At 59.8% G+C, this 27,018-nt stretch overlaps 2 protein-coding genes across 4 annotated transcripts; both read left to right on the plus strand.

Moving 5' to 3' along the window:
* Positions 1-1,549: 1,549 nt before the first annotated feature.
* Positions 1,550-14,252, plus strand: MAN2A2 (mannosidase alpha class 2A member 2). 3 transcript variants are annotated; one of them, XM_060259919.1, is made up of 23 exons: positions 1,550-1,687; positions 1,789-2,046; positions 2,431-2,575; positions 3,206-3,377; positions 4,051-4,178; positions 6,114-6,287; positions 6,544-6,730; positions 7,036-7,213; positions 7,338-7,540; positions 7,622-7,804; positions 7,886-8,000; positions 8,107-8,174; positions 8,594-8,759; positions 8,995-9,231; positions 9,324-9,446; positions 10,611-10,725; positions 10,845-10,978; positions 11,062-11,203; positions 12,091-12,224; positions 13,367-13,444; positions 13,614-13,811; positions 13,898-14,008; positions 14,093-14,252. In XM_060259919.1, the coding sequence occupies exons 1-23, from the start codon at positions 1,556-1,558 to the stop codon at positions 14,246-14,248; spliced, it is 3,537 nt and encodes a 1,178-aa protein (XP_060115902.1). In that variant the 5' UTR covers positions 1,550-1,555; the 3' UTR covers positions 14,249-14,252. The 3 variants fall into 3 exon arrangements, with proteins under 3 accessions (XP_060115902.1, XP_060115903.1, XP_060115905.1); XM_060259920.1 differs by lacking the exon at positions 13,367-13,444 and having other exon boundaries at positions 1,553-1,687; XM_060259922.1 differs by lacking the exon at positions 6,114-6,287 and having other exon boundaries at positions 1,553-1,687.
* Positions 14,253-18,105: 3,853 nt separating this feature from the next.
* Positions 18,106-26,299, plus strand: UNC45A (unc-45 myosin chaperone A). Its single transcript, XM_060260349.1, has 19 exons — positions 18,106-18,297; positions 18,388-18,424; positions 19,518-19,693; positions 19,784-19,876; positions 20,356-20,523; positions 20,614-20,782; positions 21,400-21,570; positions 21,646-21,817; positions 22,447-22,747; positions 22,872-22,966; positions 23,088-23,229; positions 23,723-23,863; positions 24,055-24,182; positions 24,524-24,590; positions 24,675-24,788; positions 24,923-25,038; positions 25,109-25,226; positions 25,312-25,467; positions 25,586-26,299. Exons 1-19 carry the CDS (start codon positions 18,106-18,108, stop codon positions 25,850-25,852), a joined length of 2,823 nt encoding a protein of 940 aa, XP_060116332.1. The 3' UTR covers positions 25,853-26,299.
* The last annotated feature ends 719 nt before the right edge of the window (positions 26,300-27,018 follow it).

Consider the following 27,018-nt stretch of genomic DNA (forward strand, 5'->3'; position numbering starts at 1 on the left):
AGCAAGGCCAAGATGTGGAGGGGGGAGGGGAGGCGAGCTTGACCCTCCAGTTAATTCCTTCCCTCCAAGCAGCTGGAGGGGGGGGGGGTCTGGCTGCTGCGATTGGCCCCCACTTGCTGGTGACTCAGAGGCAAGCCCAGTTCTTTCCCCTCCCTGGGTGCAGAAGACAGAGCACCTCCAATCAGGCCCATTCCAGGGAATCACACCGGGTCCCTCCCCCCCCCCCCTTGGCTTCAGCACTTAAGGGAGGGAAAGCCTGCACGCTTAAAGGCACGAGGGGCTGGCTGCCTGCTGGGCATCCTTCAGGGCGCCTCCTTTCTGTGTCACTGCTGGTCTCTGCAGCCTCCTTGGGCCTTCACCTTTGTTTCTTCCAGTGGCTCCTGCCTTCTAATGCAACCAAGTGCAACAGTCACTCTCAGCCATGGGACCACTTTCCCCTTTCCCCTCCTAGCAGGCTTACAATGTATACGCGAGGATCCATGTTTCTGCCAAAGGGAGATATGTGATGTGAAGGATGAGGATCTATATATCCATGCTTATACTCCTGCTTTTGTACCGTGGTGGCACTAAGGTGCTGGGGTCAGAAGTTCTCTGGTGCAATCGGTTAATACATGGTGGATTGAAGTGACCTCACATACAATCTTGAAAATTCATCCTTTGGAACAACATTCGAAGGGTCCATGTTTTCCCAGCATGGTGTTGCCACGAAGCTGTGGTTCCCCGGTTTCTGTGGCGTGAGCTCTGCCGATGGACATGATTTGAGATTTGGTGGTGAGCTTGCCGGGGAGTCTCCCCCAGGACAGGTGCCCAGAGGGGACGATCCAATGCAATGATCCTAAGGGTCCGTGAGAAACCCTGTCCTGGAACCCTGTGTATGGACTGTGGTGTTGCCACCAAGCTTTGGAGCCACGATTTCTGCCATGCTGTGGGATTTGATGGTGATGTTGGGGTAACCCAGAGCTGAAATCATTGGGCTGCCTGCTTCAACACCAAGTTTTTGCAGAACAGCGTCATCCGCAAGCCATGGAGCCGGGGGTTTTGTGGCGCAAGTTCTGCCCGGGGACATAAATGAGGTGCAGGTTGTGATGGTGAGCTGGAGAGCCTGGTCTGGCTCCTGGGGGAGGTCTCCCTCCCTCTCGTCCCGCTACAGCCTCCTCCCCTCCCCTCCCCTCCCCTCCCCTCCGCGGGGCCGGGCCGGCCCCATCCCGCACTAGAGGCCCCGAGGAGGGCGGGGCGGGGCGGGGCTGCGGCAGGCACCTCCCCCTCTGTGCATGCTCAGAGGGCGGCCCGGGGCGGGGCTTGGCGGCTCCCCCCGCGCAGTGGCGGCAGCGGCGGCCGAGGTGAGGGCGGCTGGGCTCCGGGGGGGCGGCGGCGGGCGCTCCTCGGTCTGGGGCTGCTGCGTCCCGGCGGCGCTGGGCCTGGGGGGGGGGGTTGCCAGGGCCCCTTCTGCTGGGGGAGGGGAGCCGGAATCCCCCGCCCGCCCTCCCCGGGAGGCTGGCGTCGGGGCTGGGCGCCTGATGCTGCTGCTGCGGGCCCTGCAGATGCGGCCCGCAGGATGAAGCTGAAGAAGCAGGTGACGGTGTGCGGGGCGGCCATCTTCTGCGTGGCCGTCTTCTCCCTCTACCTGATGCTCGACCGCGTCCAGCATGACCCCGCGCGCCGCCAGGACGGGGGCAACTTCCCGCGGGTGAGTGGGGCGCTCCCACGGGGGGCTGTGGCTGTGCAGGCCGGGGCACCCCCAGCCCCGCGAGGAAGGCTCACCAGCCTCCCCCCCTCCCCGCCCCCCAGAGCCAGATTTCCGTGCTGCAGAACCGCATCGAGCAGCTGGAGCAGCTGCTGGAAGAGAACCACGAAATCATCGTCCACATCAAGGACTCTGTGCTGGAGCTGACCGCCAACGCCGAGGGGCAGCCCGTCCTCCTGCCCTTCCACATGCCCAACGGCTCCTGGATGCTGCCCCCGGAGAGCCGCCCCAGCTTCTACGCCGTCTCCTCCCAGGACTGCCAGTTTGGCCTGGGACCCAAGGCCCCCCAGACAGACCTGCAGGTGAGGGGGAGAGAGCAGGCCGAAAGGCCCCTGGAGGAGGGGGGAGGGGAGGGGAGGGGCCACCACCTGGGGCCAAAAGCCCGGCATGGACCGAAGAGAAGCCATGCTGGATCAGGCCAGTGTTGCCACCAGTCCAACACTCTGTGCCACACAGTGGCCAGACCCCAGGGTCCACCAGGAGGTCCGCCAGCAGGGCCAGAACTCCAGAAGCCCCCCCCCCCCAAGCACCAAGAAGACAGAGCACCAGTGCCCCAGACAGAGCGTTCCACCTGTCCCTTCTGACTGACAGCCACCGATGGGCCTCTGCTCCATATGTTCATCCAGTCCTCCCTAGAAGCTGCTTGTACTTGTTCCGGTGAGTCTACCAATTCCTCCTCCCCCCAGATGCTGGCTGTGGCCGCGTTGCTCCCGTACGACAACCAGGATGGGGGTGTGTGGAAACAAGGCTTCGATATCACCTATGAGCCCAATGAATGGGACACGGAGCCACTGCAAGTCTTTGTGGTGCCACATTCCCACAACGACCCAGGTGAGTGAGCGGCTGCTCGGTGGCCCTCTTCCCCACATTCCCTATAGCTGGAGTAAATGAAGCCTGCCTGCCTGCCTGCCTGGGGGAGGCGACTCAGAGGCAGGGTCCCCCCGCCCCCACAAGGGCTGGCTGTCCAGCAACGAGGATGCAAACGGCCTCCTGTTCTTGGCAGCAGCAGCCTTTCTCCTCCTCCGAGCAGAAAGTCGGAACTGAAGGTTTTCAACCGTGCCCAGCCCCCTTCAGGGAGCAGGTCCTTTCTGCCATGGCAGTGTCCATTTTGGGAAACCCGAGTGGGAGACGTCCCAGGGCAGAGGCCGAGGGAGGGGGACCGAGGTGGTTTCGGAGGCCAAAAGCCTCAACAAGGATTCCTCCAATAAGCGTCTTGGAGCAGCCACCCAGCACAAGGGGCAGAGAGCTCTGCAGCTGAGCCCATCACAGGCCTGGTTCGGTAAAAAGCAGCATCCCACTGTCCCAAAGGAAATCTCAACTTGGCTGCCGCCAGAAACAAGGCGAGCCTGTCTGTGAGTCTAGCTAGAGGGTCCCGCGGGTCCCTTGAGGCCTGAGCCACAGCAGACATGGTGGGGGGACATCTGCTGTAATGCTCCATTGTTGGTGTCCCCCCCCCCCCAGGCTGGATCAAGACCTTTGACAAATACTACTTCGACCAGACGCAGCACATCCTGAACAGCATGGTGGTGAAGCTGCAGGAGGACCCGAGGCGGCGCTTCATCTGGTCCGAGATCTCCTTCTTTTCCAAGTGGTGGGACAACATCAGTGCCCAGAAACGGGCTGCCGTCCGCAGGTGAAGGGATGGCGTGGGGGGCGGGGTTGGGGTGAAGTCTTGGGCAGTGTTTTTGGGGGGCTTGTGTGTCCATCCAGCTAGTCCTGAGTAATGCAAGAGGGATTTGCAGCGACAGGAATGCTTCCGTCTGTGAACTGGACTCCGAAGAGCCTGTTTGCCCTTTTCATTGGCTCAGTTCTAGGGAACTTCCCAGGCTGTTTGTGCACCAGAGTCCGTCTTCTCCGCGGAGGGCCCTATGCAAATCCACTATGCCTCCTGTTCCCCCGGAAGGATGAGATTGGCTCTGGTGAAAGGAAGACGTGTGCGTGCGCACGCAGAGGGCAGAGGCTCCCGCACGAAGGAGTCCTCCTGCTGCCCATGTGGAGGCCCATGGAGGCCTCTGAGGTCTGTTGTGCTGCAGCAGGAAGCTTAAGGGTGACTCTGCTGTTTCTCTGGGTGGTCTCCCTGGGCTGTGAACCGTTGCTGGCTTGGCTGTGCGGGAGGGAGGGAGGGAAGAAAAGGCCTCGTCGTGCCTTGCCAGCCTGTTCACATCTGAGGGCCTTCGAGTCTGAGAATGGTGGGTGTGAGGAGGGGAGGCATGTGCGATGTGTCTGAGGCAGGTCTGAAATTTGTGCTGCCAGCCAGCTGAAGCCACAGCCGTGGTTGCAACCTTTGACTCTGATCCCGCTGGCAGGCTGGTGGGCAACGGGCAGCTGGAGATGGCAACCGGCGGCTGGGTGATGCCCGATGAAGCCAATTCCCACTACTTTGCCATGATTGACCAGCTCATTGAGGGGCACCAGTGGCTGGAGAAGAACCTCGGTGAGTGGACCATTGGGGGGCCCACTCTTTGGGGGGCCCACTCTTTGCAGGGCTGGAAGGACTGAAGGCACACAGCTGGCTGAGGGCCCACTTTGGCGGTGGTGGCTGGAGGCTTTCACATGGAACCCTGCAGTGTGGTGCTGCGGGGAGAGGCTCAGACAAGGACGGGGAGACTCTTGAGTTCAACCCCTCCCTCCCCCTCCCCGGTCTGCCACAGACAGGAGCTTGCGGGGGGATCTTGGGCCACGCCTCCTCTCAGGAGACATGGGGCTGCACAGAGCCCGCCATGGGGGTGCTGGACCAGCCGTTGTCCTCTCCACAGGGAAGAAGGAGAGGAAACCACCTGGGGGGGCGTTTCCCAGAGCAGGTAGTCCGGGGGTGACAAGGATAGTTGCCCAGAGTCCTCGGAGGGATGACACAGGCTTATATTCCCCGATAGACTGACTGAGTGGAAGATTCCCCCACGGAGGCGAGAGTGTCAGGCCACTTAATCTTGGAGGGAGAGGAGTCGTGACCCCGCTGACCCCCCCCCCCCTCGGAGTCTGTGGGCTGGGTTGTGCCACCTGCAAAGGCCTGCAGTGCTGCTGGCGGGGGGGGGGCGGAGCTTTGGCTGCCTCCTTGTGGCAGAGGAGATCGGAGGCACTGCCACACCAGGCGGTTTGCTCATGCGTTATAAAGGCTGGTTCACCTGCTGGAAGGTGACCTGGGAAGACTCAAGCGTGAGCAGTTTGAGGACTGCAGCTGCGGGACTGAGGGCTGTAACCAGAAACTCTCAGGTGGGCTTTTTGAGATGAAGCCAACAAGATCGTTGCTTTAATTACACTTGGCAATTGGTGCGTGGCCGGATTGCTGTATTGAGTGCGGGCCTTCCTGCCATCCTTGTCTCCCTCATCAGGAGGCTCCAGCTGGCTTACGCAGGAACGGTGGGAAACTGCGGCAGCCGGGAGGCCACCCTCTTCGGTGGCTGGTGCTGCTGCTGCTGGCCCCACAGGCGCGGCTGGCTCAGGGCCACGGGCTGTGAGTTGCGTCTGTCAGCTGAGCATTAAGGCAGAGCCGATCTCTTGGGAGGGGAGTGAAAAACGAATAGGGGCCTGTTGCAGAATGTCAGCTTCAATAAAACCTTGCGATGACGCTGTACTTTTCTGGAACTGAAAACATCTGACATTTTCAGGCTGGTCCAGCTGGGTAGATTGCTGAAAGATAAGACGGAGTCATTAGGCAGGCAGAGGAGTCCTGCTGGGAAACTGGCAGGCATCCTGCGTTGCCTCTGCTCAGATCAGGTTGCAGCAGAAGGTCTCTTGGGACCTCAAAGGCAGCCATCTGGATTCCTCTGCTGGGTCAGGGAGAGTCATGGAAGGGGCCTCCAGGGCCATCTAGTCCACCCCCCTGCACAGTGCAAGACATTCACAATACCTCCCCCCCACACACACACCCACACACACCCGTTTCATGCCCAGAAGATGGCAATAAATAAATAAATGACAACTCTCCAGGATCCTTGGTTAAACTGGCCTGGAGAAACATTTCTGGCTGACCCTGAAGTGTCAATCAGCATTTCCCTGGATGTGCAAGCAGGAACTACGAACTGATGCAGCCCTTCCTGCCCTCCCTCCCTCCCTCCCTCATCTGCCTAAGTTCACATTGCTGCCAGAGGGCCATCCAGCCTCTGCTTAAAACTCTCAGGAAGGAGAGCCCACCCCCTCCCGAGGAGGAAGCCTGTCCCACTGAGGAACTGCTCCAACTGTCAGGAAGTTCTTCCTCATGTTTAGCAAAAACTCTTTTGATTTAATTTCAATCCCTTGGTTCTGGTCAGATGTTTTGGCCTGTGGAGGTGCTTGGAGCTGGGAAGGCCAGGCTGGCCTCACACCCACTCCGAGGCTGGAGCAATGCTGAGAGGCCCCAGGGCCGCTGATGCCTCTTCTTTCTGCTGGGCAGGAGTGATGCCACGCTCCGGATGGGCAGTGGATCCTTTTGGGCACAGCTCCACAATGCCGTATCTGCTGCGCCGTGCCAACCTGACCAGCATGCTCATCCAACGGGTCCACTACGCCATCAAGAAGCACTTTGCGGCCACCCAAAACCTGGAGTTCATGTGGAGGCAAAGCTGGGGTGAGGCAGAGGGGAGGGGAGGGGTGGGCCCCGCTTTGCTGCCCGCTCTGGGCCGAAAAGGGATCGTTTCCCCCTGAGGGCAGGTTGGAGGGGGACCCTGGCCTGAGCTGCAAGCCTTTCCTGCAAGTGTTTCCTCTGGTGCTGCAGCTCACTCTGCTCGGTTAGATGCCCGAGAGGCGGGCGGTGGGCAAAGGGGGGGCTTTGAGCTCTTTTGGAGTCCCTTCCAGAGCACCATGCCCTTCTGGGTCTTCTTCAGACACAGACTCCAGCACAGACATCCTCTGCCACATGATGCCCTTCTACAGTTACGATGTGCCCCACACGTGCGGCCCTGACCCCAAGATCTGCTGCCAGTTTGACTTCAAGCGTCTGCCGGGGGGCCGCATCAACTGCCCCTGGAAAGTGCCCCCCAAGGCCATCACAAGTGCCAACGTGGCGGAGCGGTGAGTGGCTCCCATGCGCAGCTCGCTCTTCCCTCCTGCAGGGCACAGCTCCAGGGGGCTTTTCTCCCGGGGGAAGGGCTCGTCCGGGCATTGCTCTGAGCTCTGCCGCTGAGGGTCTCTAGGGGGTCATACCCGACATTTTTCTTCTAGAGCCGCCCTTCTCTCTGGCCTTGCAGAACCCACCCTGTGAGGTAGGCTAGGCGGGGAGTGTTGCTCTGAACCTGGCCTCCCAGGTCCTAGCCTTTCCCTCCTGTGTGGCCTCCCGCCCTCAACCCCCCCCCCCCCCATGGCTCTTCTCCTCCCAGGGCGCTGCTGCTGCTGGACCAGTACCGCAAGAAGTCCAAGCTCTACCGCAGCCGAGTGCTGCTGGTGCCCCTCGGGGACGACTTCCGCTACGACAAGCCCCAGGAGTGGGATGCCCAGTTCTTGAACTACCAGCGCCTCTTTGACTACCTCAACGCCCACCCGGACCTCCATGTGCAGGTGCAGCCGTGGCCCCTGCTCTCCCCCGGGGGCTCCGGTCCCTCCTTCCGCCTCCCGCTCCCCCCGGCCCAGGGGGGATCCATCCGGGGAGTCTGCTGAGGCGCTGCCCTCTGCCCTCCCGCAGGCGCAGTTTGGAACTCTCTCGGATTACTTCGATGCCCTTTACAAGCGGGTGGGCATCGTGCCTGGCGTGCGCCCCGCTGGCTTCCCCGTGCTGAGTGGGGATTTCTTCTCCTACGCGGACCGAGAGGACCACTACTGGACAGGCTACTACACCTCGCGGCCCTTCTACAAGAGCGTGGGGCGGGTGCTGGAGGCCCACCTCAGGTGAGGGGGGGAGGGCTGTGGGGGGGGGAGGCTGCTTGTGGGGTGTCGGGGGAGCCAACGGTGTCCTTTCCTGTGAGGCAGGAGTGCCGAGATCCTGTACAGCCTGGCTGTGAGCCACGCCCGCCATGCGGGCATGGACAGCAGGTACCCGCTGTCAGACTATGCCATGCTGACCGATGCGCGACGCAACCTGGGCCTCTTCCAGCATCATGATGCCATCACGGGCACGGCCAAGGAGGCGGTGGTTGTGGACTATGGTGTCAGGTGGGTGCCAGCCTTGGCCTGGGGGGAGGGTTTGGCCTCCCAGCCTGGGCCTAATTCCTTCTCTCTCTCTCCCCCCTGCAGGCTCCTCCACTCCCTCATGAACCTCAAGCGAGTCCTCATCAATGCTGCACACTACCTGGTCCTGGGTGATAAGGAGGCCTACCACTATGACCTGGCAGTGCCCTTCCTTGGCCCAGTGAGCCCCAGCACGGCCCCCCCCTGTGCCCACCAGAAGGGTGCCAGGCTTGACCCTGGCTGCGCTGGCCTCTGGCGGTGCTTGCTGAGTCCCTTCTCTTCCCCAGGACGAGACGCGCCTCAACCAGGACTCCTTGCCGGAGAAAACGGTCCTCAAGCTCGATGCCGCACCCAGGTGGGGGGGGGACGGTGTGGCTGCCCGCAGTGGGTGGGGGAGGGGGTCTAGATCTCTCCCCTCCCTGCTGCTTCTCCTCCCGCCTTGGTCTCCATAGAGGGACCTGCTAGTTGGGCCCGGCTGGCAGTGGAGGCTGGAGGGCGGCATGAAGAGCACGGAGGGGTTCAGCTCACTGGTGCAGGGGAGGGGGGATGCTCAGGGCTCCTTTTCTAGCAGGAGCTCCTCTGCATATTAGGCCACGCCCCCCTGATGTAGCCAATCCCCCAAGAGCTTAGAGGGCCTACTGTAAGCGCCAGGAGGATTGGCTACCTCGGGGGCGTGGCCTAATATGCAGAGGAGCTCCTGCTAGAAGAAGATGCTTCTTCTGGGGATGCTTGACGGGGCCTCCCGGCTCTTCTAACCACATGACCCACTTGCAGGTTTGTGGTTGTGTTTAACCCCCTGGAGCAGGAGCGCCTGAGCGTGGTGTCCCTCCTGGTGAACACGCCTCGCATCCGCGTCGCCAATGAAGAGGGGCAGCCTCTGGCCGTGCAACTCAGCGCCTGGTGGGCTTCTGCCACCGACATGGCCCCTGAGGTCTACCAGGTAGGGAGTGCAGCCAGCCTGGGGGGTGGGGGCAGAGGAGAGGCCCTGCTGGAGGGAGAGATGGGGGAGGCTGCCCCTCCTTCCTTCGCACACACAGATACATGCCAACCAACACAGCCGGCCGTTTCCAGCATGCTTCTGGGCCCTGATGCTCATCTAGGGACTTGAGGCCATTGTGGGTGCCCCCCACCCCACCCCCCATTGGGCTTCCCCTGTCTGTGCTCTGGCTTGACAGGCGTCCATCATGATCCGACTGCAGCCGCTGGGGCTTACGGTCCTGCAAGTCAGCAAGTCTTTTGACAGCCACAACACTCTCCGGTCCTCCGTGCGCCTCTACCTGCACGGCCGTGACCTCCCCGTGCGCAAACATGAGGCCTTCCCGGTGCGCATTGTCCCTGCGGCCCCCGAGGACTACTGCCTGGAGAACCAGCAGATGCGGGCCTGCTTCTTGGGGCCCAGCGGCTTGCTCAAAGTACGTGTGCCCCAAGGAAGGTGAGGGCTGGTTGCGGGGGGAGGGGGGAGGAGTTGCTGATGCTGATCGGGGGTCTTCCTGCCCCTTGGCAGAGCGTGCATCAGGTCGGGGAGCAGCAAGCGCGGAGGCTGCAGAGCCAGTTCCTCATCTACGGGACCCGGAGCACCAAGGACAAAAGCGGGGCCTACCTCTTCCTGCCGGATGGAGAGGCCAAGGTCTGGGCAGGGGCTGGGCTGGGCAGGGGATGGGGAGGAAGAGGATCCTCACCTTGGGGCAGGCCTGGTTGTTCCCTGCTTCCCGCAGCAGAGATCCACCCACCTCCTTTCCCTCGGGCTGCAAATGCTGCTCCAGCCCACGCATGATCCAGGGGTCACTTCTGGAGAAGCTGGAGACTTACATAAGAACACAAGAGAAGCCCTGTGGGATCAGGCCAGCGGCCCCTCTAGTCAGCACTTTAAAGTGTCACACAGTGGCCAACCTCCCCCCCCTCCAGATGCCATCACGTGTGTGCCAAGGCATCTCCCCCCCCCCCCCGGGCAAAGTGCTCGTCTCATAATTTTCGCTGCTGACTTGGCCTTCTTGAGTCCCCCATGCGACTGCCCATCCGCACCGCGATGCCGTGTCTTTGTTGTGGGGAGATTCTGGGTTCAACACAATGCCGTGCTGTGGACCTTCTGAGGTTGCTTTGACTGCCGGGGCTGCTCTGGTTTTGTAAATCTGGCTCATACAAACGCCCTTCTTGGGAAAGAACGCCTGTCGATGAGGCGGTTAATGTGCCCTCAAACGATGGGAGGGAGGCCTCCCTTCTGCACACTGGTAGGATTTCTCATTCTCCTGCATGGAAGCATCTGGAAGATTCTGATTGTTCTGATGGGGCTTTGGAGGGCAGATAGTTAGAATCATAGAGCTGGAAGATACCAGTGAAATGCACAAAATTCACAAGTATGTCCTCCCACCCTACACCCCCCCCAGTGACCCCTGCTTCCTGCCCATAAGTTTTGGGGGGGGCCTCCAGGATCCCTGGCCCAACTGACCAGGGGGAAATTCCTTCATGACCCCAAACTGGCAAACAGCATTTTCCTGGGTGTGTAAGGAGGGGCCCTGAGAACTCAGCCCCGATGCAGCCCTTCCCTCTTGTGCTCTGCCCAAGTTCCCAGTATCCCTGTACGATTTGGTTGTGAGCCAAAGTTGCAGCCGTCGTTGTTTTCCTTTGTGGGATTTCACAGATAGCTCTTAACATTTTGTATTGGCTTGTTTGTAAAGGGCATGTTTTTGAGTATTTGCAGCCATTTTTGAAGACCCCCTTGACTAGAGTGTGTGCGTGTGAGAGGGGGCTGTTGGTGGCTCCACTCACCTGCCCTGGCCCGTCTTCCTTGCAGCCCTACATGCCCAAGGACCCTCCCGTGGTCCGGGTGACGGAGGGCCCCTTCTTCTCAGAGGTGGCCGTCTACTACCAGCACGTCCAGGAGGTGGTGCGGCTCTACAACCTGCCAGGTGGGAGGCTGAGGAGGGGCGCTGCATGGGGGAGTGTTGAGGAGAAGGGGCTGGCGGGTGGGGAGCGGAGTGGAGAGGAGACCCGTCCTCCCTGCCACGCTTGCCTTCTGTGGCCCCAGGGGTCGATGGGCTTTCCCTGGAGATTTCCTGCCTGGTGGACATCCGTGACCACGTCAACAAGGAGCTGGCGATGCGTTTCAGCACCGACATCGAGAGCAAGGGGGCTTTCTTCACCGACTTGAACGGCTTCCAGGTACATGGAGGGCAGGGGGGGAGGGAGCAGGAACCCCCTTCCTGTGCTTGGCCAGGGCTGGACGTCTCCTTCTTTGCTGGCAGATTCAGCCCCGGCAGTACCTGAAGAAGCTCCCGCTGCAGGCCAACTTCTACCCCATGCCAGTCATGGCCTACATCCAGGACAGACAGAGCCGCCTGACCCTCCACACCGCCCAGGCCTTGGGGGCCTCCAGCCTCAGCAGCGGTGAGGGGAGCAGGGGGGGGGCTGGCGCTCTCCATCTGGGGCTTTGGGGCTGGTGCCCAGGGAAGCACCCAGTGATCGGGGCATGCAGGGAAGGTCTGGAAGCAGCTGTGGTGAAGCAGAGGGCTCTTCCCCTATGAACAAGGATTCATGAACCGTGTTTGGAGTCCACCTGTTCCCAACTCAAAGCTGATTACGCAGCGCAAGTCAATGCAATCAACAGGATGAGGCGTCTAATAAGCTTAGCCCGTGTTGAATGAGGACAGGCTAGTAATTCTTCAAGTGGCAGCTTTTAAAATCTTCCCTTCATTCCTCATCCGTCTTCTGACGCAGCCACACACATTATGACTGTGCAGGTCGAATGTGATGAACAGCAGTTGCAGTTAAGCGCCTCACCCTGTTTTCTCAGGCGGAGGTTTCTTCCCATTGGTCCCTTATGGGTGGGGGGGGAGACAGAGACTGGTTGTAGAGCCTCAGAGCCTCATGGCTTGAGCCAAAACAATCAGGCAGTAGGAGGAGAGCTCCTTCCTTGCATCCAGGGAATGTGTGCTCTTCCCACTCGTCCTGACCCAAAAGGAAGAAAGGCAGCCTCCCCATCCAGCTGTCCCAGGTGTGACTTCAGAGCTGAAGTGTTAGCTGGGAAACCTTCCCTTCTGCTCCAGCAAGAGCCATTTGCATGGCCAAGCACTGAAGCGGGGAGTACTGGGAGAGCGATGACACATCTCGTTTTTTCCTTCCCAGGCTCCTGAACATGGACAGAGTGTAGGGTGGAAGGCATTTCTCTACCCCTAGGCTTCACCAACAGATTCTGCATTGGGGGGGGGGGGAGGCAGTTGGAAGGCCTTCTGCTTCTGTCTGTCTGATCCTCCCTGTTTCTCCACGCTTTGCAGGCCAGCTGGAGGTGATTCTGGACCGGCGCCTCATGCAAGATGACAACCGGGGCCTTGGGCAGGGCTTGAAGGACAACAAGCGCACCTGCCACCGCTTCCGCCTCCTCCTGGAGGGGCGCAGCCCTGCTGAGACGGTAGGAAGAGCCACCACTGAGGTGGCCAAGCTGTGGCCCTCCCTCCTCTGAGGTTCTCGAAAGTGCCACGCTGCCACTGTGGGAGGTGACCCTGACCCACAGGATGTGGGGAAGCTTTCGGCTAGGGGTTACAGGTCCCAGAGCCGGGGTTCCTTTCTCATGGCGGCAGCAGCTGCTCCATCACACGCCCCAGATGAGGGACTCCAAGCCTTCAGTTGGGTTGTGATCTTCTCACCCTGCGTTGCCACAGGTCTTGTTTTCTGTCTCTTCCAACCTCCTCTTCCCCCCACTCACCCGCATTATGGCGGCTGAGCTGTCAGGTTAAACACACGGAAGCCAAAAACGCTTTCCACGGGATCTCCTGAGGCCAGCAAAGGGGGAGGGTGGAAGAAGGGGGGGCTTAATCCAGCCACTGGACGGCTGCACTGAGGACAAGCCAGTGGGGGGAAGATGGGGAGAGCAACGTACACCTCCCCACAAACACACTCCTTAGCTGGCTGGGGGAAGGGGGGGAGGGAGGCCCTGTCTGTCACCTGCCACAAAGGGACGGGGGAAGCAAGCAAGGGGGGGGGGCAGCCTCCCAAGGACAAACACGCAGCTTGTCTCAAGGTGACAATTAATATGTTAAACATCAGAAAGAGGCACTGAGCAGGGCGGTGGGGAAGCTGGGAAAGAAAATGCCCTTTTCCAAGGGGGAGTGTGTCAGTGGGCTCAGGCCAGTGTGGTGTGTGTGGGGGGAGCGGGAGACCCAGGGCTGAACCCCCCCTCAGGGCCTGACCTCCCTCACAGGGTGGTTGTGAGGCCGAAGGGGAGGGAAGCCACTTTGGGGGCGGGGGGAGAACAGTGGGGTGGAAATAAAGTAAACAGGACTAAACCACAAAGTGAGGGGGTTGGTGGGCAAAATGCTGGCTGGGGACTGGGAAGGTGGAGCCTCAGCCAAACACTCTGGCTGTGTGTGCAAAGCAAAAAGCCCCCCCCCCCCCGGGCGCTCTGTGCATGGGACATTGCTGGCCCTTGCCCTGGGGGGCCCCCGGTCCTCCCCCCTTGCCACTCGTGGAGTGGAGGCAGGGCTGGGCTGGCCCTGAGCTGTTTCCCTCTCCTAACGTGGCTGTTCTCCTTGACCCCTTTCCATGCCCGCCCAGAGCTCCGGCTTCCTTTCCAAACTGGCCTCCATGGTTAGAGACTGGGTCTATTCCAGCAGCAGGGCCGATGGCCAACAGGTAAAGCCTGCCCCGTCTTATGCATTAGCCGGTGGTGACGTAGCTGGGCCCTGCCCTGTGTCTGTGCTAGCCCAGGTAGTAGCTCAGGGGGCCTCCCTCGATCCCCTGCGTGTGACCCGCCCTGCGGAGGAGCCTGCGCCCACTCCTCTCTGCCTCCTCCCTGCCGCAGGCCCAGGCCAGCCGGCCGGTGAGCTTCCCGTCTCTGCTCAGCCACATGACTTCCCTGCACCTCAACAGCGAGGTGATGGTGCTGCCTGTCGCCCAGGAGAAGCTGCCGCCTCCTCCGGCCCTGCGCTCCTTCCAGCCCTTCTCGGCCACTCTGCCCTGTGACTTCCACCTTCTCAACCTGCGCACGCTGCAAGGGGAGGTGGGTACTGGGGGGGCATCCCGCAGCGCTGCCCTCTCCTGCTGGGTGCCTTGCCTCACTTGGCCGCCTTGTGGGCTTCTCCGCAGGACGATTCGCTGCCCTCCACGGAGATGGCTCTGATCCTGCACCGCAAGGGCTTTGACTGCGGCCTGGAGGCCAGGAGCCTGGGCTTCAATTGCACCACCACCCAGGGCACGGTACGTGGGGGAGCCCAGCGGAGGGGAGGGCACTGCCCCAGGAGAAGCTTTGACCCCCCGCCTCTTCTCCTTCCCTCGCCCCAGCTGCCTCTAGGGAGCCTCTTCCAGGGCCTCGAGGTGGCCTCTCTGCAGCCCTCCTCCTTGACCTTGATGTACCCGCTGGCCCCGGCTTCCGCTAACAGCACAGTCGTCCACCTGGACCCCATGGAGATCGCCACCTTCCGCCTTCGCCTGGGATAAGGCCCCTCCGGGAGCAGCTGGAACGTGCTGAGCCGCCACCCCTGGCAAGAACAGGACCGCCAAGGACGCTCACGCTTTGCTGGGGCTCGGCGCACTGCAGCAGCTGCCAGCAGGGGGACTGGAAGGGGGCAGCCTGTTACTTGTTCTTTCGTGGACCCTGGACTTCCAAGGCCGGGCTGGGTGGTGGGGCTGGCCCGGATGCTCTGCCAGCCTGCCCAAGGGGTTGGGGCGGCGGGAGGTCTGTGCTGCCGTCCTCCCAGGGAAGGACTCCTGCGGTCTCTTCTTGTGGTCGGCTGCCCACCTGAGCGAGGAAAGGAGGATGTTGCCGCCGTCACTGGATAGAAACGAAAGAGGTTCTCAGGAAAAAGCTTGTGGCTCTTGCTGACCCGGGTGAGAAGTTGCTCCTTTCCAGAATACAGGGAATCACGAGCTACGGGCACCATCTCCTTCTTTTATGCGGTCCAAGGGATCCCGGGCGACGACCCCACAAGGTCTCTCTGGCTGTGCCCGGCTGGGGGATGGGATGGGAGGGAAAGCCACAGTCGCCGCCTCACAGCTCCCCCCTGCCTGCTTTTTCACTCCATTCCCCAATTCCCAGGAAGCAGGACCCACATCTAGAGCCTGCATGGCTTCCATGTTCAGATCCCTCCTGCCAGGTAGGCAGGCTGCCTGCCCTCCTGCGCCCACCCCAAAGGCCTCTGGAGGGACCAGCATCCCCCAGCCAGGCCCCTGGAGCCCCCCAAACGGTGCTGTGCCACCTGCGGGCGCCCGACTGGCTTCTTGCTGCCAGGGGTGCCAGGAAATGCCAGGGGTATGGGCGGAGAGGGAGGGTGGGCGGCAGGTGTCTGGAGGCACACGTGTGCCTCTTTCTGGTTGGCTGTTTGTGGGGTTGGGTTGGATGCCCTGAGGGGGCCCAGGCAGGAGCTGGAAGCAGCAGGAGCCCCTGGGGGCAGAAATGGAGGCTGTTGCTGGGCCAGCGGGCACAGGGGCGTGGAAGGAAAGAGACTCCTCTACTTATGGCAGCGAGCTGGTGCTCCACCTTTGTGGGCAGCCATGATTGAGTGCAGCAGTTCTTAAGGAAGAAGAAGAGATTGCCTTTATATCCTGCCTTCCACTCTGAATCTCAGAGCGGTCACAATCTCCTTTATCCTCCTCCCCACAACAGACACCCTGTGAGGTGGGTGGGGCTGAGAGAGTTTAACGGAAGCTGCCCTTTCAAGGACAACCTCTGCCAGAGCTATGACTGACCCAAAGCCATTCCAGCAGCTGCAAGTGGAGGAGGGGGAATCAAACCCGGTTCTCCCAGATAAGAGAGTTCTGGCTGACCCAAGGCCATTCCAGGAGCTGCAAGTGGAGGAGGGGGGAATCAAACCCGGTTCTCCCAGATAAGAGTCCGCACACTTAACCACTACGCCAAACTGGGGGAGAAGTTGCCAAGCTGCTGGGGTGCTGGCAAGGGGCCAGTGGCTGGTGCTGGGTGTGGGTGGGCAGGAGGAACAACCTGCTCTGGCCCTGTCAAGGCGGTGGTATGAAGGAAAACAGGATGTCTTGGCACCACCCTCACCTTCAGCCAGTGGAGCGCAGCACAACGAAATGTCAGGCATACTGATGGCAACCTAGAGCATGGGGGTGGAATGGGTCTGGAGGACTCTGGGTGGGTCACACCCACCCGCCAACAACTACGAGGCTGCATGAATTTGGTATTTCTTGGACAGCCTGGGCAGTGTCCTGGCTCCAGTACAGGGTTGCCAAGTCCAACTGAAGAAACATCTGGAGACTTTGGGGGTGGAGCCTGGTGACAAGCATAATTCAGCTCCAAAGGACGCTCTGGCCCTCACATTGAAAGGGACCACACACCTTTTAAATGCCTTCCCTCCATTGGGAATAATGACGGGTAGGGGCACCTTTTGGGGAATGATGGAGTGCCCTGGAGACATTTCCCTCCCCCCTGCTTTCTGATGACCCTGAAGCGGGGAGGGGGAGCGCCTCCAAACCGGGGGATCCCCTGCCCCCACCTGGGGATTACACAACACACACAGAGTAACACGGCAAAAGGACAAAAAAATCAAAGGTACATAACCCACCGTGAAAAGCAGCTTCTATTATTAAATTATACAAGGTCAACAAAAATAAACACAAATTCCACCATCATAAATTACAAAGCAACCATAACTTTTAGTCCTTAATAGAAAAGGAAGCAATAGCTCCGAGAGTCTGTCTTTTCATCCTATGGTAAAACTTCCCATCTCGTTCCATGCAATCCTGGTGTAGTAATAATAATAATAAGAATAATAAATTTATTTTTATATCCCGCCCTCCCCCGCCAAAGGCGGGCTCCAGATGTTTAATGTCTGTCCAAAGATGCAGCCAATAATCCAAGTTTCCAAGGACAAGGTCGTACGACCTTGCTTCCTTTTCTATTAAGGACTAAAAGTTATGCTTGTTTTGTAATTTATGATGGTGGAATTTGTGTTTATTGTTGTTGACCTTGTAGAATTTAATAATAGAAGCTGCTTTTCACGGTGGGTTATGGAGCTTTGACTTTTTTGCCCACCTGGGGATTGGCAGCCCTTGCTCCAGTTGAAGCAGCTGGGAGGGAGGGGTGGAAGCTGCTCCTGCTAGGTCATGCCAAGCCCTCAGCTACAGTGGGGCGGGCAGGCCACTCCATTGAATCCCCTCCATTGGGGGGCCTCCAACCTGCCCCCTTTGCTCACTGCCGCTTGCCGCCACCACTCTGGCCAAGAGCAGCATTGCTGCTGGAGGGGCTTTGAATTGGGGGGGGGGATAGGGTTGCCAAGTCCAATTCAAGAAATATCTGGGGACTTTGGGGGTGGAGCCAGGAGACATTGGGGGAGGAGCCAGGGGCAAGGGTGTGACAAGCATTATTGAACTCCAGGGGAGTTCTGGCCATCACATTTAAAGGGACAGCACACCTTTTAAAATGCCTTCCTTCCATAGAAAATAATTGAAGAAGATACTGGATTTATATCCCGCCCTCCACTCCAAAGAGTCTCAGAGCGGCTCACAATCTCCTTTCCCTTCCTCCCCCACAACAGACACCCTGTGAGGTGGATGGGGCTGAGAGGGCTCTCACAGCAGCTGCCCTTTCAAGGACAACCTCTGCCAGAGCTATGGCTGACCCAAGGCCATTCCAGCAGGTGCAAGCGGAGGAGTGGGGAATCAAACCCGGTTCTCCCAGATAAGAGTCCGCACACTTAACCACTACACCAAACTGGCTCTCCTACACCAAACTGGCTCCTATCCCCTAATGAAAGATAGGGGCACCTTCTTTAGGGGCTCATAGAATTGGACCCCCTGGTCCAATCCTTTTGAAACTTAGGAGGTATTTTGGGGAGAGGCACTAGATGCTATACTGAAAATTTGGCACCTCTACCTCAAAAAACAGCCCCCCCAGAGCCCCCAATACCCGCGGATCAATTCCCCATCATTCCCTATGGGAATCGTTCATGGAGGTGCGTAATGGCTGTGGGGGCAGGGCTTCTCCTGCGGGCCAGCTGGCTGGGAGAGGGGGAAGTCTAAGACCGGGGATCTCCCGCTGGGACCTGGGGATTGGGAAGCCTGGGGGGGTGGTGGAAGAAGCAGCCTCCTGGGGCTGGATCCCCCCCCCCCGGGTTGACTGAGTTAGACAAGTGTGTGTGTGTGTGGGGGGGCTGCTGCTTCACTTGAGAAGCAGAGAAGCGTTTGGGCCAAACTGGCTGCCCCCCCCCCATAGAAACTGCTCCTAGGGCCCCACCACGTGACCCCGATGACTGGCAGCCCGGGCGAGGGGCGGGGCCGCGTGACGCCAGGCCTCCCGGAAGCGGCTGCGGAGTGAGGGGCGGGCCTTCCGGAGCGCGATGGCGGCCTTGGGCGAGGAAGAGCCGAAGGAGGGAGCGGCCTCGGCTCTGCGGCAGGAGGGCAACGAGCACTTCCAGGCGGGCCGCTACGAGGAGGCGCTGGAGGCCTACGCCCGCGCCCTCCGCCTCCGCCCGCCCCAGCCCCAGCGGGCCGCCCTCCACCGCAACCGCGCCGCCTGCCACCTCAAGCGGGTCCGTCCGCCAGCCCCGCCCCCGGGACCGCGGTGGGAGGGGCGGGAGGAGGCCACGCCCCCACTCACCCCCCCCTCTCTCTCTCCCCAGGGGGACTTCGCGCAGGCAGAGCGGGACGCCTCCAAAGGTACGGCCGGGGGAGCACCAGGTGGAATAGCCCGGGGTCAGCCACAGCGCCCGCAGGACTCGTCCTTGGAAGGGCAGCTCTCAGCCCCACCCACCCCACAGGGAGTCTGTTCTGGGGGAGGAGACTGTGGCCGCTCTGAGACCCTGTCCTTGAAAGGGCAGCTCCTGGGAGAGCCCTCTCAGCCCCACCCACCTCACAGGGTGTCTGTTCTGGGGGAGGAGACTGTGGCCGCTCTGAGACTCTGTCCTTGGAAGCGGACCTCCTGGGAGAGCCCTCTCAGCCCCACCCACCTCACAGGGTGTCTGTGTGGGGGAGGAAGGGAAAGGAGATTGTAAGCCACTGTGAGACTCTGTCCTTGAAAGGGCAGCTGCTTTTACAGCCCTCTCAGCCCCACCCACCTCACAGGGAGTCTGTTCTGGGGGAGGAAGGGGAAGGAGACTGTGGCCGCTCTGAGTCTCTGTCCGTGAAAGGGCAGCTGCTGTGAGAGCCCTCTCAGCCCCACCCACCTCACAGGGTGTCTGTTGTGGGGGAGGAAGGGGAAGGAGACTGTGGCCGCTCTGAGACTCTGTCCATGAAAGGGCAGCTGCTGTGAGAGCCCTCTCAGCCCCACCACCTCACAGGGTGTCTGTTGTGGGGGAGGAAGGGAAAAGAGATTGTGAGCCGCTCTGAGACTCTTCGGAGTGGAGGGAGGGATATAAATCCAATATCTTCTTCTTCAGATACAGCTAGAATGTAAGTCCATCTGACCTATATATTGGAAAGTGGAGTGATGTCTGATGTCAAATGTCATTAGCAAGCAAATGACAATAGCAGGCATGATTGGATTAGGTGATATATGCAGAGGGGTGCTAGGTGCGGAGAAAGCAGCACTGGGATTGAGACAGGAAACCTCCCAGGGTGTCTGTTGCGGGGGAGGAAGGGAAAGGAGATTGTGAGGCACTCTGAGATTTAGAGAGGACAGGGCACAACTCTGCAGTCTTCTTCTTCTCCTCCTTGGGAGGAGGAGGGTGAGGCCCGCTGTGCTGGGGCTCCCCTGGGGAGAAAGGCCAGCCTCCCCTCTCTCCCCTGCTGACCCCTCTCTCCCTCTCTGCAGCCATCGAGGCTGATCCAGGGGACGTCAAGGGCCTCTTCCGTCGCAGCCAAGCCCTGCAGCAGCTGGGCCGCCTGGACCAGGCCCTCTCCGACCTTCAGCGGGGCCTCACCTTGGAGCCCAAGAACCGGGCCTTGCAGGAGGCCCTGCGCGACCTGGGAAGCTGCATGCACGACAAGGTGGGCCAGCGGGGGCCGCCTGGGCCTCTCCTCGCAGAGCACACCCCTTCACCTCACCACTCACCTGCCCCTGCCTTCCCTTCATTCCAGGTGAGAGCTGCAGCCTCAACAGACTCGAAAGTGGAGCAGATGTTCCAGGTCCTACTGGACCCCAAGGAAAAGGATCAAGACAAGAAGCAGAAGGTAGAGCTCAGCTTGCAGGCGGAGATGACAAGTGGGGCTGGGCACGTTGTCATGGCTGGGGGCCCCTCTGTCTCAGCTTTCGGAGAGGCGCCTTGTAGAATCAAAATGGACACATGGAAATTCTGGGCAGGATTGTAGGGCCAACGGTGGCTGGACAATGTGGTGGGAGGTCACTTGTTTCCAGACGTAACAAAAGTAGAATAGTCTACAGAATCTTCTCATTTGCTTAGATTTTATATTGTGCATTCATAGTTGCAGTTCGGGTACTGTACAACATGCCTGATGCAGATGCTGGGAGGTGGAGTGTGAGTGAGCAGTGCCCATTTTTTTGTTGCATATTTGAGTACATCTGTAGCAGTGCTTGTTGTGCAAGAGTTGCATTCTATAAGGTGGGGAGATTATAACTTGGGGAGAGGGTTTTTTTTGTCAAACTGAACAATTCTCCCCCCCCCCCCCTGCTTGCACCTCTCCTTGGCCAGGCAGCCCAGAACCTGATAGTGTTGGCCCGAGAGGAACCTGGCGCTGAGAAGATCTTCCAGAATGATGGGGTGCATCTGCTTCTACAGCTGCTGGACACGGAGCGGCTCGACATGGTCCTGGCAGCTCTGCGTACCCTTACTGGCCTCTGCCGGGGTCATCGTTCTCGGGTAAGCATGAAGGCATCAGTGGGCTGCTGCAGTGGTTTGCACAGAGAGGGTCCTTCTCAGCATCTCAGACCTCAGGGGCCTGTTTTGCAGACTGTGGCCGTCCTGACTGCGCTGGGGCCTCGGCGTTTATTTGCCGTGCTGGAGCTGGAGGATGAACAGATCTCGCTGGCTGCCTGCAGCCTGCTGCACGTCATGTTTGAGTCCCTGAAGGAGGGGCTGCAGAGGGAGGTACGCGGCAAGGAAGAAGCCTTGGTGTCTGGTAAGTGCTCTCTTGCACATGGAAGCAGAGATGCCTGTGTTTGTTGCTGTTAAAACGGTGGACTCTGATCTGGAGAGCTGCGTTTGATTTCCTGCTTCTCCATACAAACCGTTCTGGGAGACCTGGGGCCAACCACAGTGCTCTCAAACTCTCTCAGCCTGCCTACCTTATTAGGTGCTTGTTTTGGGGAGGGGAAAGGAAAGAAAGTTGTAAGCCGCTTTGTGGTTCTTTAAGGTCAAGAAGAAGAGGGACATAAAACCAGCTTTCCCTGTTGCCAGGAAGGGGACTCCCTCTGGGATGAGTGGGGTCCTGTTCCTTGAGAACGGGGGGCTCTTTAATGGTCTGGAAAAAATAGACTGTTCTGGGCTGCTTCCTAGTCTATGAAGGTTTCAAAAGTCCCTGATGGTTTTCTAGGCCAGATTCTTGATCTTTGCATTCTTAAACCAGACAGAAGTGTCGCCTGCTTTGCATAGTGGAATAAGAACACAATCTAACCTCTGGGTTATCCGTCTCAGCCATGCTAGCTGTTGTGCTCAGCCTCCGTTTATTTCGTCGATGGCAGCCTGGGGCACTGTGGACTGAGCTGCTGCCGCCCCTCCCAATTACTCTTCTTTCAGAAACCTCCAAGGAGCTGAAGTTGCTGCTCAAGCAGCTGTTGGAAGCCCTGGCCCGGGAGAGCATCTCTTCCTACGGCCGCGACAGCATCCTCAACTTGCTGATCACGGTGGTGCCCCGGAAGTCGCTGCAGGAGCCCAACAACAGCCTGACCCTGTGGGTCATCGACCAGGGTAGGAACTTGGGCATGGTGCAGCTGCCCCACCTGTGGGGTGCTTCCTGGGCTCACCCAGCTCTTGTCCTTACAGGCCTCAGGGAGATCCTGGCGGTGGGGGGCACAGTGACCCACGTGCCTGGCAGCCTGCGGGTGACGGAGAACAGCCACATGAGTGCTGCTGTCCTGCTCAGCAAGCTCTTTGGGGACCTGAAGTGTGAGGTGGAGCGGGAGAATTTCCACCTGCTCTGTGAGAATTGTGTCAGGTAGGAGACTCTGGGGCCAGTGGTGCTGGTGCTGATGGTCAGGCTCCCAATGGAAGAGGAGGATGAAGGCAGTTGGGAGCAGCAGTCCTTTTTACAACTCATTTCCCCTCCTCTACTCTGGATGTTTTGGAATGTGTATCCTCTTTTTAGGTTGCATCCTTAATTAGACAGATCTGTTGCCAGCCATTCAGTTGCTTGGTAATTTTTTCCTAAATCAAGCTTTTGAATATAACGCGATGTCAGTTTAGTTCAGGGGTGCCCAAACTCGAGCCACATGTGACCCTTTCACACATACTGTGTGGCTCTTGAAGCCCCCGTCAGCCAGCTTGGAGAAGGCATTTGTCTCTTTAAATCTCTTCTCTAAGCCAAGCCAGCCAGCAGCTTGGAGAAGGCATTTAAGGTTAAAGTTGCTTTCTTTCCACCCCTTCCTCCTTTCTCCCTTTCCTGTTTGCTTAGTTAATGGAGGTGGGGTTGTGAAGACTTGGGTTGCTGAGGGGTGCCTAAGGGTCAGTTGTGCTGCACACCTTTGTTTTGCAAAGGGCTTCAGAATTGTGAATTTCTTCGCCTAAAGAGTTGGAGTCCTTGTCCGTCACAATAGGCTAATTAAGGATGCATCTTTTCCGTTCCAGGGGCTGGTTCCAGGACGAAGAGCTGCCGGGGAAGCTCCAGGCTATCCGGGCGGTGTCGTGCCTTCTGCAGGGCCCCTCTGAAGCAGGGAATCGGGTGCTGGAGCTGAGCGGCATCATGGACAGCATCCTGTCCTTGTGCGCCTCCTCACGGGAGGCCGACCAGCTGGTGGCCGTGGAGGCCCTGATCCACGCAGCAGACAAGGCGAAGCACGCTTCCTTCATCACCGCCAATGGCGTGACGCTGCTGAAAGAGATCTACAAGCACAGCGAGCGTGACAGCATTCGCATTCGTGCCTTGGTGGTGAGGGGGGCGGAGTCAGCAGCCGGTGGGAGGGGGGTGCTGAGGGGGGCGGAGTCAGCAGCCGGCGGGAGGGGGGGTGCTGAGGGGGGGCTTCCCCAGCCTCAGCAGCTGCTGTTCTTTGCAGGGCCTCTGCAAGCTGGGCTCGGCGGGAGGCACGGATTTCAGCATGAAGCAGTTTGCGGAAGGCTCGACGTTGAAGCTGGCCAAGCGGTGCTGCAAGTGAGTGCTCCCCCCCCCTCCCCCGGGGCTGCTGTGGCGGATCCAGCAGAGAAGAATCAGCGCATTCGGCAGCACCAGTGAGCTGAGAGGGGGGCCCGCATTTTGTGCTCTTGTCTCCCAGGTGGCTCTGCAACGAGGCCATGGACACGGGGACGCGCTACTGGGCAGCGGAGGGCCTGGCCTATCTCACCTTGGATGCAGATGTGAAGGAAGAACTGGTGGAGGACCAGGCGGCCCTGCAAGCCCTCTTCCAGCTGGCCAGGGTATGGCTGCAGGGGGCGGGGCTGTGGGGTGCTGCTTGGGGCTGCAGGGCTTCCTGCCTCTCCCCCTTCAGGCCTCAGAAGTGGCTGAGAAACCCGGGATTCTAGCCCAGCTGCAAGCCCAGTCTTGTCAGATCTCGGAAGCCAAACAGGGTCGATGCTGGCAAGTACTTGGATGGAGGCCTCGGAGGAACACTGGCAGGCAGGAGGGCGTGGGGGGGGGGGCTTCATTCAGCCACTTCCCCTGTGTGACACTGGGGTGGACTGGATGGGCCATTGGCCTGATCCAACATGGCTTCTCCTGGGTTCTTCTCCTCAGTCACCAGAGGCACCATGACTTCCAAGTTCTTGTACACCTACCCACACCCATGCACGTAAAAGTACAAAAATAAAATGGCAGATGTGGCTGATGGTGGGGTGGGGTGGGAGTGGTGTTCTTGCAAGTTGGCCTTCCTAGGCTCATCCCCTCTTCTCCCTCCCTCCCCCACCCCTGCAGTCAGAAAACAGGAGCGTGATGTTTGCGGTGTCATCTGCCCTGGTGAACTGCACCAGCAGCTATGACCAGCAAGAGCTGGACCCCCAGATGGTGGAGCTGGCCAAGTATGCCAAACAGCACATCCCCGAGAAGCACCCCAAGGTGTGACGAGAGGCGGCCAGCGGGTGGAGAGGGGGGCTTCCGGGCAGGGGAGCGCTAATGCCGCCTTCTCCGTTCGTGGCTTTGCGTGTCTGCCACGGAGGGGCCCCGACACAGAGCCTGCTATTGGGCAGCTGAGGGAGGGTGGAGTGCTGACCTCTGTGGGCCCTGACCCCGTTGCCTGTGACCGTCAGGACAAGGCAGAGTTTGTGTGGAGGCGCGTGCGGAGGCTGCTGGCTGCGGGGGTGGTGTCGGCTCTCAGCTGCATGGTGAAGAACGAGAGCCCTGCTCTGAGTGCCTCCTGCCGAGAGCTCATGTCCAGGTGAGGTGGAGCCTTTCTTCCCCCCTCTGCTGCCAGGCTGGAGTGTCCCCTCCCCTCTCCTCGGAAGAGCATTCTGGTGCTTGCCATGCACTGACCTTACATCCTCTGTAGCTGAAGTCCTCCTTGCATGCCACCTCTCTGGTAGCTGCGAGGGGACCCTCTTTTTCTCCTAAGGGGGGGGGGCCAGGCAAGCACCTCGGGGGGTTCTCCTCTGCCACCTGCTGCACTGGGCCCTTGAGGGGAGGGGCCAAATACAAGCACGGACAGGAATCTTCCAGGCACACGGTGGGGGCCGGGCAGCAGGGATCCATCTTCCACGTGTCTCTTCTGTGTCTCCTCAGGGTGTTCCTGGCCCTAGTGGAGGACCCAGAGGACAGAGGGGTCGTGGTAGCCCACGGAGGGGGCAAGGTAAGCCACGGCCCTTCTCCCTGCTGCTGCTGCTGCCGCCTCGTATGCCCGGAGTGATGCCTCTTCTTGCTTCTCCCTTCGCAGGCTCTCATCCCTTTGGCCCTGGACAGCACCGAAGTGGGGCAGAGCAGGGCAGCCCAGGCCCTCGCCAAGATTACCATCACCACCGCCCCGGAGATGGCCTTCCCCGGCGAGAGGGTCCGTGTGGGCTGCAGGCTGTGTGTGTGTGTGGGGGGGCAGGGTCTTTGGGGGCCCACGCTTGCTCCACTTGTCTTGTGGGGAGTGGGCTCCCTGCCCGGCTGCTCAGCCCTCCCTCCCTTCCTCCCCTGCAGGTCTACGAAGTGGTGCGGCCACTGGTGGGCCTCCTGCACTTGAAGCGCACGGGCCTGGAGAACTTCGAGGGGCTGATGGCCCTCACCAACCTGGCGGGCACCAGCGAGCGGCTCAGGTGAGGAGGCCGGCCGAGAGGGGCAGGCGGGCCCAGGCGAGGGAGCGGCCTGACCCTGTCCTCCCCGCAGGCAGAAGATTGTGAAGGAGAAGGCGGTGCCCATGATCGAGGGCTACATGTTGGAGGAGCACGAGATGATCCGCCTGGCGGCCACTGAGTGCATGTGCAACCTGGCCCTCTGCCCGGAGGTAGGCGAGCGGCCGGCTGAGCGAGGGGGCGGGTGTGTGTGTGTGCAGGACGGGAAGCTGTGAGCCAGTACTGACTCCCATGCAGGTGGCTGAGCTGTTCCTGGCTGAAGGGAGCGACCGGCTGAAGCTGGTGGTGCTGTACAGCGGGGAGGAAGACGAGCGGCTCCAGAGGGCAGCGGCAGGGACGCTGGCTGTGCTCACCTCCTTGTTGCCCCAGATCTGCCCCCGCATCCCCCAAGTGGTGAGTGGGGCCCTGCACACGGCCGGGGGGCGGGCAGGGACGGCTGCAAGACTGGTGCTGGAGAGGGGAGCCTAGCTTAGCTGGACATTCCCCAGCGGCTTCTCTTTCCCCTCCCCAGACGACCCATTGGCTGGAGATCCTGCAGGCCCTGCTGCTGAGCTCAAGCACGGAGCTGCAACACCGCGGCATGGTGGTGGTGAGGAACATGGTCCTGGCGGAGAAGGAGCTGGCGGAGAAGCTGGTGGAGAGCGAGATGCTGGAGATCCTCTCTGTCCTGGCCGGGCTGGAGAAGGAGAAGCCCCAGGTGGCCCCGCTGGCCAAGGAGTGCCTGGCCCAGGCCGTGGCCTACGGCTTGATTCAGCCCAGCCCCGGGGCTGGGGAGTGAGAGGCCGCCCACTGACACACAGGCACCTCCTTCCCCAGGCTGGGGCTGCTCTTGCTGCTGCTGGGAAAGGGACCATGGCCTCATCTGGGGTGGGTTCCGGGACAGGAGGCCCCTGCAGCCCGGGGATGGGGGCGGGGTGGATGAGGCCCACCCCAGAGGAGCTGCTGTGGGTGCGCGTGGCTGGTGGTGGGAAGCCTGCTGCCGCTGATGCCCCTCTAGGGCCCGCTTGCTGCTTCCGCCCTTCTCTTCCATTCCTGCTCTCGCCATGGGGGGACAGGGCTCTCCTTTTGGACCAGGCCTCTCGGAGGCAAATAGGACCACAGGTAGCAAATATGGGTTAGAATAACCACCTGTCCTTTGTGTGATGCCTGTTCAGTCATCAGTTATCAGCACTGCTCTGATCGACTCTGTAAGCTCTACAACTTAAAAGTACAGGAGTGAACTGAAGTCTGTGTCTGTCTCTGTCTGTTCCACATCTCTACTAAAGGGAATGCCGGACCTTCTTTATGGTGGATGCGGAGGGATCCTCCACCACACTTCAAGACCAGGCCCGCCTCTGGGCCTGTTCACCCAAGCAGTTGCACTGAAGTGTGACCTTGCTGTGAAGCAGGCACTACATCTTCAACAACAAGCCAGTAATTAAGGAGTGGGACCTTGCTGGCTGTTTGAGTGCTTTTGGGTGAGCGCTCCCTACTGCCTGTCCCATGACGGTCTAAACTTCCCCCTGTGATGGTTCCTTTGAGCACAGTTCCTCAGAGGGGCAGCTTTGGGGAAGTCAGCCCTGTGCCTTGCAGCAAGGGGCCCTGAAAACGATCAGTCCATGCCTTTCTATTTTAACAGCTGCCCTTTTTCTTTCTTTCTTTTGAATATTCAGAAGGGAAAAAATTATAAGTCTTTTTTTCTTTTGGTCACCGTTAGAACTGTTGTTTCTTTAACAGGTTTATATCTTGGCTTGTGTTCTAAGCACAGATGCAGGGCCTTACAGTAAAAAAAGGCAAGTTTAAAATATTAAGCACAGCATAGCAAAGAAAATCCACGACTGTCAAAATAATGCAGCACCACTTTTTAAACCATGAGGCTGTCTGTGGCTCACTAGCTTGTCTCCAAAGCACCCAGGGCCTTTGTTTCTACTCTCTGGAAGGCATAAAGAGCTAGCGCTTAACTCC

Source organism: Heteronotia binoei, chromosome 19, assembly GCF_032191835.1.
Source record: "Heteronotia binoei isolate CCM8104 ecotype False Entrance Well chromosome 19, APGP_CSIRO_Hbin_v1, whole genome shotgun sequence".
NCBI classification, from domain to species: Eukaryota; Metazoa; Chordata; class Lepidosauria; order Squamata; family Gekkonidae; genus Heteronotia; species Heteronotia binoei.

What these genes read in the sequence shown, in the direction of transcription:
- MAN2A2 (XM_060259919.1), top strand. Translation starts at nt 1,556, where the DNA reads ATGAAGCTGAAGAAGCAGGTGACGGTGTGCGGGGCGGCCATCTTCTGC. An exon ending in GTGCTGGAGGCCCACCTCAG is followed by an intron (nt 7,541 to 7,621) that starts GTGAGGGGGGGA and finishes CCTGTGAGGCAG; the next exon opens with GAGTGCCGAGATCCTGTACA. An exon ending in GGCCCAGCGGCTTGCTCAAA is followed by an intron (nt 9,232 to 9,323) that starts GTACGTGTGCCC and finishes GCCCCTTGGCAG; the next exon opens with AGCGTGCATCAGGTCGGGGA.
- UNC45A (XM_060260349.1), top strand. Translation starts at nt 18,106, where the DNA reads ATGGCGGCCTTGGGCGAGGAAGAGCCGAAGGAGGGAGCGGCCTCGGCT. An exon ending in CCGCCTGCCACCTCAAGCGG is followed by an intron (nt 18,298 to 18,387) that starts GTCCGTCCGCCA and finishes CTCTCTCCCCAG; the next exon opens with GGGGACTTCGCGCAGGCAGA. An exon ending in TGGCCTTCCCCGGCGAGAGG is followed by an intron (nt 24,789 to 24,922) that starts GTCCGTGTGGGC and finishes CCTCCCCTGCAG; the next exon opens with GTCTACGAAGTGGTGCGGCC.